At 35.9% G+C, this 13,323-nt stretch overlaps 1 protein-coding gene across 13 annotated transcripts in view; it reads right to left on the bottom strand.

Moving 5' to 3' along the window:
- The window catches only part of JMJD1C (jumonji domain containing 1C), a 183,760-nt gene that overhangs the window by 18,183 nt on the left and 152,254 nt on the right, over positions 1-13,323 (bottom strand). For all 13 annotated transcript variants that reach the window (XM_036438357.2, XM_036438351.2, XM_036438352.2 and 10 more), the window contains 7 exons: positions 10,807-11,021; positions 8,568-8,720; positions 7,289-7,378; positions 6,291-6,418; positions 5,902-6,115; positions 3,374-3,588; positions 2,153-2,428 (listed from right to left, as the gene is read on the bottom strand). In XM_036438357.2, the coding sequence (XP_036294250.1) occupies positions 2,153-2,428; positions 3,374-3,588; positions 5,902-6,115; positions 6,291-6,418; positions 7,289-7,378; positions 8,568-8,720; positions 10,807-11,021 (1,291 nt within the window). The remainder of the gene's footprint in view (positions 1-2,152; positions 2,429-3,373; positions 3,589-5,901; positions 6,116-6,290; positions 6,419-7,288; positions 7,379-8,567; positions 8,721-10,806; positions 11,022-13,323) is intronic.

Below are 13,323 nucleotides of genomic sequence, written 5' to 3'. Positions count from 1 at the left end.
CACTTCTCCCAAAACCTGATGCTTTTGTTTAAAGCATCTCTAGCCTATTGTCTATCTAGAAAAATTTCACTTAACTCCTAGGGCATTAATTCAGATCAGCCTTTTTGAATTAGTACTTTAGTTTAGTCATTCTCTATTTTGGTTTGTATAGTTACCTTGAACAAACTTCTTAGAATATTTAACATGTTTATAAAAAATACTTGTGACTATTTCAAATCCACACAAAATTAAGTGGTCTAAACTATAACCCAGCAATGGTGTTGAGCTTTGAGAGACAAGCCTTGCTCTTCAAAAAAAGAAAAAAAAAAAGAAAAAAAAAAAGAAAGGAAGCTAAATATTGTGTGCTAACAGCCTTCTTTTATCCATGGCTTTTGAATTAGCAGATTGAACCAACCGTGAACAGAAAATAGTAGGAAAAATAAAAGATGTTCTGTTGTTGCTGATATGTACTATGTAGTTAAGGCTTACGATGGTTTCCTTTGTATTAAACACATAAAAATACTTTTATCTTTTCATTATTACCTTAACAGTATCATATAGGAACTATATACATAGCATTTACACTGTACTAAGTATTTTTTTAAAATATATTTTATTGATTTTGTACAGAGAGGAAGGGAGAGAGAGATAGAGAGCTAGAAACATCAATGAGAGTCATCGATCAGCTGCCTCTTGCACACCCCCCACTGGGGATATGCCCGCAACCAAGACACATGCCCTTGACCAGAATTGAACCTGGGTCCCTTCAATCCCCAAGCCGACGCTCTTTCAGCTGTACTAAGTATTATAAGTAATCTAGAGATAAAGGATGTGAGATACGACATCAAATGTATATAATGTACAGGTATGTATTTTTTCTGGGGAGAGAGAAACTAAACTGTCATTAGATATTAAAAAGAATTACTGACCTAAAAAAAGATTAAGAACTGTATTAAAACAGTTCTTATTCATATCTTACTAATTTTTATAGAACTTACTCATATTCTTTTTTTTTTTTTAATATATTTTATTGATTTTTTTTTTTTTACAGAGAAGAGAAAGGGACAGAGAGTTAGAAACATCAATGAGAGAGAATCACCGATCAGCTGCCTCTTGCACACCTTCTACTGGGGATGTGCCCGCAACCAAGGTACATGCCCTTGACCAGAATTGAACTGGGACCTTTCAGTCCACAAGCCAATGCTCTATCCACTGAGCCAAACTGGTTTTGGCAACTTACTCATTTTCATATCCTTTGTGGCAAGCATAAAGAATGGCTTTTATTAGGTGCTCAATAACTCTGAGGAATGAAGAAAGTGAAGCAAAATAGCAATGATGTTTTTCAGAAAGCAAGAAAAAACTGAAGGTGGTAGTCCTAAATCATGCAAATTCTTAATTTTGTTCATAATTTGTGCATTGATGTCATATACTGCCATTTGAAATGTGTATCAAACATTACAACAAAACTTGGTTCAAACATTAATGAAAATTATATAATGAAGTTTGTCATTTAGGACTAGATGAACTAAGTTAAAAATAGTCTATGGGTAAACATTAAAGGCAAAAATACCTATACTTTTCATCAGTTCAAGAAAAAAATGCTAATATTATTACCACTTTAATAGCAGATATGAAATCTATTAAGTAGACTAAAAGAGAAGTGTCAAAAAAAGGAGGTACCAAACTATGAAAATACATTGGCTTTTTTTTAAAAAAATAAATGTATTTTATTGATTTTTTTTAGAGAGGAAGAGAGAGGGATAGAGAGTTAGAAACATCGATGAGAGTGAGTCATCGATCAGCTGCCTCTTGCACACCCCCTACTGGGGATGTGCCCACAACCAAGGTACATGCCCTTGACCAGAATCGAACCCGAGACCTTTCAGTCGCAGGCCGATGCTCTATCTATTGAGCCAAACCAGTTTCGGCTACAATGGCTTTTTAAGTCAGCTGACAGACAAAAAAATCAGCGTTTTCCTAAATTCATATAAATCTGGCCAAAAATAAAAATTCAGAAACAATCAATCTGGTAATCTTGTTATATCTTACTTCTACTCCAACTGTATTAAGTACTATCCCACCCTTTTTTTCTATTTCAAAGAAGAGAACCATTTTGCCTCTTTAGCTTCAGTTCCTCTATGAGTGTGCACTAAAATCAGCTTAAAATACTCACTTGTCCATGTTTCCAACACTCTTTGAAAAGCTTCCAATTATTAGTATTTTTATGATCCTTAAGCCAAAGAATATGCTTCTCACAGATCCAAGAATGTGGTATGTCACTGTACAATTTGTTTTCATCCGTGGCAAATTTTCTGCTTTCTCTAGGCTCTTCTTTAAGATCTGGTTTTACATTTATCTTAGCAGCTTTATTTGGTGGAATTTTGTTTTCAACAACTGAAGCAATTATGTCATCAAGAATGTTTGGCATGGTCCTTCCACTTTTACCACTCTATAGGGGGGAAAATTATATTTTGAGAAGAAATGCAAATAGTTTAAAATTATCTTTTTTACTCTTCACCAAAGGACATACTTAGAGTAAGATGGAGAGAAAGAAAGAGAGGAGAGAGGAGAGAGAAGAGAGGAGAGTAGAGAGAAGAGAGAAGAGAAGAGAGAAGAGAGAGAAAGACATTGATGTGAGAGAGAAACATTTCATAAGTGCCCCAACTGGGGACCCAAGTGGCAACCTTTCGGAGCACAGGATGACACGGACCAACTAAGCAACTCCAGACAGACGAAACTTTCATTTTGATTTACTAACATAGCACACAACTAACACACATAACTTATTTGTCCTCAAGAATATGTAATCATGTCACTGAATATGGATCTCTAGTCCTTACACTGTTCCTGCCCTTTGAGGTGGGAATCAGAATTTTGGTGGTCTCCATGTGAGGCCAAGTCTGCAACAACTGGAACTGTGGCTTTCCTACTTCCTATATTGTTTTTAGGATTGGGGCAGAGGAAACAAAGAGGTAGAATTTCCAATATACTTTTAATGGCCACTAAAAATGTATGCCTATCTATACAGTTATCTGTATTTTTCTCTGGAGAACCATGAAAGCAAAATTGATTTTTGAATATTTTACTTTAACTAACCAAACATTTACCTCCATGTTCTCCCCTCTCCCCTCATTAGATATATCATTTTCAGATTCTGCAGGAGTATCTTAGGGCTCTTCTGGCATCAAAATGCCACTTATCTAACCTTATTCATTCATCTTGGAAAAACCTAAATCTCCAACTTTCAAGTTTTGAGTTATAATGCAAACAGGAACATGCCAAATAATTTGGTGTATTTGATCTGACTCTATTTACTATGTAGTTCAAAGCTGAGTATCCAAATCATCTAATCGTAAGGCCCATATTAAGGTAAAAAATGTAGCATTTCACTCACTGAGGTTCCCATCGAATATACTGGTGCAAAGGCAATGCCAGCATCTGTAGAACCCACACGTAGTTTGCCAGCTGTTGTGGTCAGTAAATCCCGTAAGGTTGAGCCTTGTTCATTATTCTGGGACACTGTAGGTGATGTTCTGCTATTTGGAGAATCAGGACTGTCTTGTTCTTCCTCTTCTTTAATTTGCTTTTCAAGGGCAAATTCTTTATTTTCTGAAATAAAACATTTTATAAAATTAAACATGCTGCTAAAGTATCGAAAAAACAGGCACTCTGTATTTTATAGTGATACATAAAAACTATACACTAGTAATTTATTCACCTCAACACACACCAAAGGATGGGCTGGATCCTTCAAAACCGAGTCAAACGGTTTGAATATAAAAAGGCCTTCCTCAAAATCTTAGACATGAGTTTATACTTGCCACAAATAAGAACACTATAGCTGAGAAAGGAAGGAGGACTAAGTATAACAGCTAATAATGTGGATTTTTTTCAATAGATGGAGTTACACATATGATGATATATATGCAATTTTATATGTATGCTATTTTGTTGTATTGACAGCAAGCTTCAAAAGTTCGTATATCAAATTTTCTGAAGGTGTTAACATAGATATTTTTATGCTTAAAAATGTTGAATTTTGTGCCAAAAGAAAAGCATTTGCTAGAAGTTATAATTCATTATTTTGAAGAAAAGTGCTGCTTAATACTTCACAAAGCTTATGGTGAACATGCTCCATCTCAAGATACTTGTGAACGCTGGTTTAAATGTTTTTTGTTTTTTTTAAATATATTTTATTGATTTTGTACAGAGAGGAAGGGGGAGAGATAGAGAGTTAGAAACATCGATGAGAGAGTGTCATCGATCAGCTGTCTCTTGCACACCCCCTACTGGGGATGTGCCGGCAACCAACATACATGCCCTTGACCGGAATCGAACCTGGGTCCCTTCAGTCCCCAAGCCAACGCTCTATCCATTGAGCCAAACCAGTTTCGGCTTAAATGCTTTAAAAGTGATGATTTCTATGTGAAAGACAACGTCCAGGTCAACTGAAAAGGTTTGAAGACCAACAATTACAAGTATTCATGAAGAAACTCAAAAACAACTTGCAGAAAGATTAAACGTTGCTCAGTAAACAATTTATGATCTCAGTAAACAAGCAATGAGAAAGATTTTAAAGAAAGGAAATGGGTGCCACATCAACTAAACAAAAAACAAATGGAAAACCAAAATGTCATCAGTAAAACGTTGCTTCAACAGCACAAAAGAAAGTCTTTCTGCATTGAATTGTGACTTGAGAGGAAATGTGGATTTATTTTGAGAATCCCAAATGCACAAAATCATGGGTTGATCCAGGTCAACCATCAACATTGGACTGCAAGGCCAAATCGCTTTCTATGCGTTTGGTGGGATCAGGAAAGTGTGGTGTATTAGAGCTTCTAAATCCAGGTGAAAGTGTTAATACTGATCACTACTGACAACAATCAATTTGAACCACGCTTTGATCATGAAACTACCAGAATGTCGCAGAAGACACACAAAGTAGTTTTGCTTCATGACGACGCACCATCACACACTTCAAAACCAGTTAAAGATACGTTAAAAGATCTTGCCTGGGAAGTATTAACCCACCCACTGTGTTCACCAGACCTTGCTCCTTCAAGATTACCACTTGTTCTGATTGATGGCACATGCACTTTCTGAGCAGCACTTCAAAACATACAAAGAAGTGGAAAATTGGGTCTCTGAATGGTTTGCCTCAAAACAAGAAAAGTTCTATTAGGACGGTATCCACAAATTACCTGAAAGATGGGGAAATGTGTAGCTAGCAATGGATATTACTTTGAATAAAGCACTTTTGATGTTTAACTTGAAATTACTGTGTATTCTTTGATTACAAAATCCACGTTACTAACCGGTACACCAGTTATATGTGAATAACAAATCTACTGCCCAGAGGCTTTATTGATATGCTCATCCCAGAAATGATTTTACAACTAATTTTGATGTAATCACAGGAAGGTGAGTTCCTAATAAGAGAAGACAAAGGTTTTACTGAAGCTAAGCCATAATGGGGAAAAAAGACAAAAAAGTAAATTGTTTTATGTGAATAGTACATTAATGTATAAAAGTACATTATTGGTTATATTATAATACTCTATTATACAGCTGACCCTTGAGCAACATAGTTAAGGGTACCCACAATACCCCGTGCTGTCAAAAATCCACATATAAATTTTTATTTCCTTTGATACCTATGGAAGATTGGTCCCAGGACACCCCACCCACCACGGATACCAAAATCCATGGATGCTCAAGTCTCCAATATAAAATAGCATAGATTAATGCATATAGTTGGCATTCCACATCAGTGGACTCCCAATTGTGAATCATAATTCACAATCAAAATTCACCTGAACAGTACAGGTACTTATGGAAAATAATTCATGTTAGTGGACCCACACGTTTCAAATCCATATTGATCAAGGGCCACTGTATACTTAGATAATTAATGACATTTACCTTTTTTTTCCTCTCTGGACTTTTGTTCTGCAAGATCTGCTAACCAGTGTAGTGGTGACTGGGATTCTGGGGGACTTAACTTGCTGTCTGTGCTTACATCACTCCCTGGACTGCTACCGCCATTACCCTCAGACTTCTGAGGAGTATTTTGCTGCTGAGATTCAGGCATGCACAGAGAAATTTTATTATTGTGATTAAGAACATTCTGTAAAACCTGTAAGAATCGAACAGCAGAATTTTAAAAATTCTATCTCCTTAATTAATCCTTAATTAAAAGGAGTCAGATTTTATAGTAATAAACAATTTAAAAAATGTGTCTTAAATTGAATATAAAGTGTCAAAGCTAATTAACCATGCATTTATTTAAATAATTAGAAATTTATACTCACTTGAGACACACCATTCATTGTAGGAAAATTACCAACTTGTATATTCTGTTTGTTAGTACAATGACAATGGGATTTAATACCATACTTTTCTCTAACGGTGTGCATCACATCTAGAAGATCTGTCAAAACTACAAAATATAATGGTGGTTAATTAAAAAGTTACAACTAATGTTAAAAAATTATACATTCCTCCCTCCTTTTTTTGGGGGGTGCCATTTAATTTTTTTCTTCAATTCTCCTATCTAGTACAGGTTTGATCATTAAACCAAATTCATATTCTCCATTCTTTACTCTCTTACAATTCAGTATTCAAAAAAAGTAGAATAACTTTTTATTATAAATCTAATAAATGTTTCATTAAACTCTAGATTTCCCCTTCTAAAAAATAGTTCATCTGTGATTTACTTAGTTATGGCTGGGCTTATTAGCTTTATTAAATGGAGAATTCTAAGAACAGAGCACAAACAATTTAATATGAAATAAACACTACCCCTTTCTGGCCGGTTTGGCTCAGCATTGTGGACTGAAGGGTCACAGGTTTGATTGATTCCCAGTCAAGGGCACATACTTTGACTGTGGGCTCAATCCCCGACCTCATTGGAGAGCATGTAGGAAGCAACCAATGGATGTGTGTCTCTCACATCTCACATTACTTTTTCTCTCTCTTTCTGTCTCTCCCTTTCCCTTCCACTCTCCTTAAAAATCAATGGAAAAATATCCTCCATTGAGAAACAACAAAAACAGAAAAAAAAAACACATTACCTCTCCATTCCATTTAATCTTACATATGCCCAAATAATCTTGAGCAACTAAGTGCTATTACACTAAGTAAATACCGTGTTTCCCCAAAAGTAAGACATCCTCCGAAAATAAGACCTAGCATATGGAAATATAAGACATCCCCTGAAAATAAGACCTAGCGAAACTTTGGGAGAAAAAATTAATATAAGACACTGTCTTATTTTTGGGGAAACAGGGTAATGTATATTTATACTTACCAGAACTGGGTATAATTTGAGTTGGCATTAAATGTTTGTGATCATGAGGCTGTCCCTTCACACACTTTATCCAAGCATATAGTTCTTTATCTGTAAGATCACAACATATGTACTTTCATATCATTCACAGTTATACAAGTATAGAATTGATGGCTTATATACAAAGACCTTAACAATTATATAAATGTCAATGGTAAGATTCAAATGTACGGTACTTAAAAAAAAAAAAGAAAAAAAGATAATTCCACCATTCGAAGAATTTTATAAAAATAAGATATTTAGCTTTTTCTAAAATGACCATTCTTTATTATCATTAATGTGTTAGTTACCTCTTTCTACTCTGTCTGATTCTACCTTCTCTGTACCTAATCTCCTTTGATCGTTTTTTTTCTGTGCCAAACATGGCTTTTGCCCAATCTTAGTACATTAGACTGATATACGTTCATCACTAACTCACTTTTCTTTTATGCTTCAAAGACATGGAAAGAAACCATCATGAAACATGTGAAAAAGCCATTACTTGATAGCTACAGAAGAAAAACTGTGACGTCTTAAATTGCAGTGCATCGGAGAGTAAGATAAAGAGATAAGTAATTAATGAGTTAATAGCTGTGGGCCAACTGATAGACTGCTCACATTCTGAATGTAGTTGGAGCTTTGCATCAATTTCTGTACTGATCATCAGCTGCCACTGCCTCCTGCTTATGAAATTTCAGAACTGTTGCCAGTAACCAATCAAAAGGAATAACTATTTCTTCTTTACAAACTATGTACTTACTCTAAACTGTCCCCCATTCATCTTCCCATGGTTGGGGCACATGCAGGAGACAACCAATCATTATGTTTCTCTCACATCTATATTGTTCTCTGCCTTTCCCTCTCTCTCTTCCATTCTCTAAAAATCAGTGGAAAAATATCCTCGGGGGTGAATTTAAAAAGTAACAAAATAATTTTTAAAAATCTGACCATTAGTAAACTGTGGTTACTCCTATTAAAAACTTCCTAATGTATTATGGAAGAACGGAAAAACACCCACACTTATCTAATTTCCAGATTCATGATCCTAGAGAAAACATTATAAAAAATTTAACTTAAAGAAATCAACCAATGAACCTGTATGCATATATGTATAACCCATGGAAATGGTTAAGGGCTTGGGGGTAGGGGAGAGGATGGAAGAGGGCAGGATAAGATTAAAGAAAATAGGAGGACCTATGTAATATTTTCAACAATAAAGATTAAAAAAAAATTTTTAATTTATATGAAGTTATGAACTGACCTCTAGAACTCTTCCTTTCCTTTGCCTTGTAACAATCTAAGCAAACGACAAATCCACATTTTTGGCAGACCCAATGAATGTTAAACAACGTTGCTTCACATGCATCACACATCTCTCGAACTCCTCGCACTGCCCTTTTCCAGGCAATTTTGGCTGAAATACAGAGCAACAAAAATATAAGGGTAAACATACTCTTTTTCATGCAATTTTTGCTGAAATACACAAAAATAAAAACATGAAGGCAAATCAAGAACTTTGAAGGATATACAATGTCCCAAAAACTGCTTAGAAACTTTATAGCTGATAGGTCAATTGATGTTTCTTTCTTTTCAGATTTAACCCATTGAAATTAATAATTCAAAATGTACATATGTTTTTGGGGGATACACCCTATACTAAAAATCAAAGGCAGATTTTTTAAAAAAATGTTTTTATTTATTTTAGAAAGAGAGGCAGATAGAGAAACATCAATTGGTTGCCTCCCATATGCACCCCGACTTGGAGCGAACCCGCAAACTGGGTAAGTCCCCTGACAGGGAATCAACTGGTGACTTTTCAGTGGATGGGACATGGAACGATGATCAATTAACTGTGATGCACAAGCCACATTGGCCAGGCAATAGCAGATTTCTTGAAGTAACTAGTAATTAATCTTGACATATTTGACATTTTGTACTACAAAATTCTCTGGTGTGAAGGATTATCTAATGGAGTGGGTGGCAATCTTTCGGACCTAACAGACCACTAGTGGTCTAGGGACCACCGGTTGGCAACCGCTGATCTAGTACACTGTAGAATGTGTAATACTTATGTACTAGTACTCTAACCCCAGTACTTTTTAGTTACTGAACCAAAAATACCTCCTGGGGGTGGGAGTGGGGTAAACCACCAATTTAAAGGAAGCCAAAGAAGCTAACATTTAGAGCTCTTACTATTGTAGGTACTTTACATAAGTAAACACAATTAACCTGACAACTTTCTAAACAAATCTATAAAGAAGTTATTCCTATTATATAGTCATACAGTTAATCAGGGAGTAAAGTTGAGTTTTAAATATACATCTAACTCTAGAGACTAAGATGAACTATACTAGATTAAAAACTTAAATAACTGGGATGAATTATTTTTTCATTTGGCAAATGCTGTAACTTCCCAATTTCATATCCAAACTGTCTTTGTCAATGGTAAACTATGTCATAATGGCAGAAACAGTAAAATGCTATTGTGATTTCACAAACTGCTAATCCATTCATTTCAACCCTAATTGGAAAAAAAAAAAATTTATATATATATATATATATATATATATATATATATATATATATATATATATATATTTAATATAGTCATAACCAGTTTGGTTCAGGGAATAGAGCGTCGGCCTACAGACTGAAGGGTCCCAGGTTCGAATCCGGTCAAGGGCATGTACCTTAGTTGCGGGCACATCCCGAGTAGGGGGTGTGCAGGAGGCAGCCAATAGATGTTTCTCCCTCATCAATGTTTCTAACTCTTTATTCCTCTCCCTTCTTCCCACAGTGTTATACAAATGCCAATGATAAGTAGTACCAATTTTAGGTTATTTCAAGAAGTAACAATTTCCCGGAACTGGTTTGGCTCAGTGGTAGAGCATCGGTCTGCGGACTGAAAGGTCCCAGGTTCGATTCCGGTCAAGGGCATGTACCTTGGTTGCGGGCACATCCCCTGCAGGGGGTGTGCAAGAGGCAGCTGGTCGATGTTTCTCTCTCATTGACGTTTCTAGCTATCTCTCTCCCTTCCTTATCTCTGTAAAATATCAATAAAATATATTAAAAAAAAAAAAGTAACATCTTCCCTATTACTCAACTTATCAACTTAGCTGTTATTAATTTTTACAGAGAGAAAAGGGAGAAGGAGAGGGAGAGAGAGAAACAGCGATGAGAGAGAATAATTGATCAGCTGCCTCCAGCATATCCCTTACTGGGGATTGAGCCTGCAACCCAGGCATGTGACTTGTTCGCAAATCGAACTTAGGACTTCCTGATTCCTTATGATGCTCAACCACTGAGCCATAACGGCCGGATTAGAATGTATCTTTTACCCTAAGTATGTATAGGTGCACTTGTACATAAAAAGTGTTATCATCAAAATTAAAAGTCAACAAGACTAGGCAGGATTAGAGACTTCTCCCAAATAAAACATACTTCAAATTCTTAAAATCAAATTTATACAACTTCATGTTCTAAGTATATAATTTCCTTACCATCTTTTTTCACCCAGGACAAAGCTGTTTTTTCAGATGTTACTAATTGACAGAACTTATCACCTATTATATCCAAGATGTATTTAGAAGTTTCTATGTCTAGTTCATCATCTTCATAATTTTCGTGTGTCCATAAACTCATAGCTTCATCATCATATTGGTCAGGAGAAGAGAAACCATCTATTCGAACAACTCCATTTTTACTAAATGACAATCTGAAATATTAAAGCATAAAAGAATTATTCACCAAGATAGAAGTCTAGGTATTTTAAAGTTGTACATTTATAATAAATTTATATTTTTATATTAAACTAGAGGCCCGGTGCATAAAATTCATGCATGGGTTGGGGTGATGTCCCTCTGCCAAGCCTGCATCCTCTCCAATCTGAGACCCCTTGGGGGAAGTCTGACTGCCAGTTTAGGCCCCATCCCTGTGGCAGTCAGACATACCTCTCATAATCCAGGACTGTGGGCTCCTAACCACAGGCCTGCCTGATTAACCTAACCACTCTGCCCACCAGCCTGATAGCCCTCTAATCGCTCCCTTGCCAGCATAATCATCCCTAACTGCCCTCCCCTGTTGGCCTGATTGCCCCCAACTGCCTTCTCCTGCAGGACTGAGGGTACTGGGGACTCCAGCTGGATGAGGTGGGGCTGAGCGGACTGAGGCTGGATAAGATGGGGCTGAGGGGACTGGGCACTGCCCATCTTGTGAGGGTGTGATGGTCAATTAGCATATCCCTTCTTTATTAGATAGTATATTTATAATTTAAAAAGAAAACACAGTAGTTCACATACACACACTTTATTTATTAATTAAATTTAACCAACTTAGATGATTCCCATAGTGTTATACAAATGCCAATGATAAGCAGTACCAATTTTAGGTTGTTTCAAGAAATAACATTTTCCCTATTACTCAACTTATCAACTTAATTTTAATAAAACAAAAACTATGTCCAAGTATTTGATGAGAAAAAGACTTACAATGATAGCTAAATGTTTTCTAGAGCACTGCAGTTATTTTATACAAAATCTAAATCAGGAACCTCTCAAGTTGACAATGCTAGAAATTACTTAAGACTTTACTTGGAGGATTAAAAAACAAAAACAAAAACAAAACAAAACAAAAAATAAAACAAACAAAAACGCCAAGTACCTACACAGGTTGGGGCAAAATAGGTTCAGTTGTGAGGGCACTTAACAGTCTATTCTTGTACTAACTATTGTATTTTTTTTCCATACAACTACCTGTAAACCTACTTTAATATTTTTCAATAATTAAAATGACACTTTATTAACCTGATTTCAAGGAACAAGGGTGAAACTTTTTTTTAAATAAATCTTTATTGTTCATATTACAAATGTTCCTCATTTTTCCCCCTCCATTGCTCCCCTCCACCAGGTTCCCACCCAACCCTCTGCCCTTTCCCCACCCCGCATTGTCCTCATCCATAGGTGCACAGTTTTTGTTCAGGCTCTTCCCACACCTCCCACTCCCCTTTTACCCTGAGAATAGTCAGTCCACTCCCCTTCCATACCTTTCATTCTATTATATTCACCACTTAATATTGTTCATCAGGTTTTTTAATTCACTTGGCTTTTAGTTTCAATTGTTGAGTTATCTATTTGTTGATCATAATTTTTATCTATATTTTCTTCCTCTTCCTAAAGAACCCCTTTCAGCAATTCATAAGATTCTGGGTTGGCGGTGATTAACTCCTTTAGCTTTTTTTTTATTTGTGAAGCTCTTTATCTGGCCTTCGATTCTGAGTGATAGCTTTGCTGGGTAGAGTATTTTTGGCTGTAGGTTCTTGCTATTCATCACCTTGAATATTTCTTGCCATTCCCATCTGGCCTGCATGGTTTCTGTTGAGAAATCAGCTGACAATTGTATGGGTGCTCCTTTATAGGTAACTACCTGCTTTTCTCTTGCTGCTTTTAATACCGTATTTTCCGGCATATTTTCTGGCGTATGACTTTTGAAACGAAAAAAAGTCAACCGAAAATTGGCCAGAGTCAGAGAGGCGGTCTATTAAAAAAAGAACTGGTGTTGCCTCGGAAGTGGGGGGTAGTCTTATACAGCGAATATAGGCCTAAACCTATGTTTTAACTGTAAAATTAGGTGTCGTCTTATAAGTCGGAAAATACGGTATTCTGTCTTTTGCTCTTGGAATTTTAATTATGATATGTCTTGTAAGTCTATTTCTTTCCCCAGGTGGGGGAAGTTTTCTGTCACTATTTCTTCCAGTATTCTTTCGGTATCTTGCTCTCTCTCTTCTTCTGGGACCCCATAATTCTGATGTTGGTTCGTTTGAAATTGTCCCAGAGGTTTCTTACACTATCTTCAACTTTCTGGATTCTCTTATCTTCTTGTTTCTATGAAGGAGTGTCCTCTGGCTCTTTGTGTTTCAAATCTTTGACTTAATTCTTGCGATCTTCCATTCTGTTTTTAGGACTCTGAATATTTTTTATTTCAGACAATGTATTATTTCTAGTTGATCCCTTTTCATATCT

This window comes from Pipistrellus kuhlii, unplaced genomic scaffold (assembly GCF_014108245.1).
Source record: "Pipistrellus kuhlii isolate mPipKuh1 unplaced genomic scaffold, mPipKuh1.p scaffold_m20_p_15, whole genome shotgun sequence".
Taxonomy (NCBI): domain Eukaryota; kingdom Metazoa; phylum Chordata; class Mammalia; order Chiroptera; family Vespertilionidae; genus Pipistrellus; species Pipistrellus kuhlii.
This window is presented reverse-complemented; position numbering and strand designations above follow the sequence as displayed.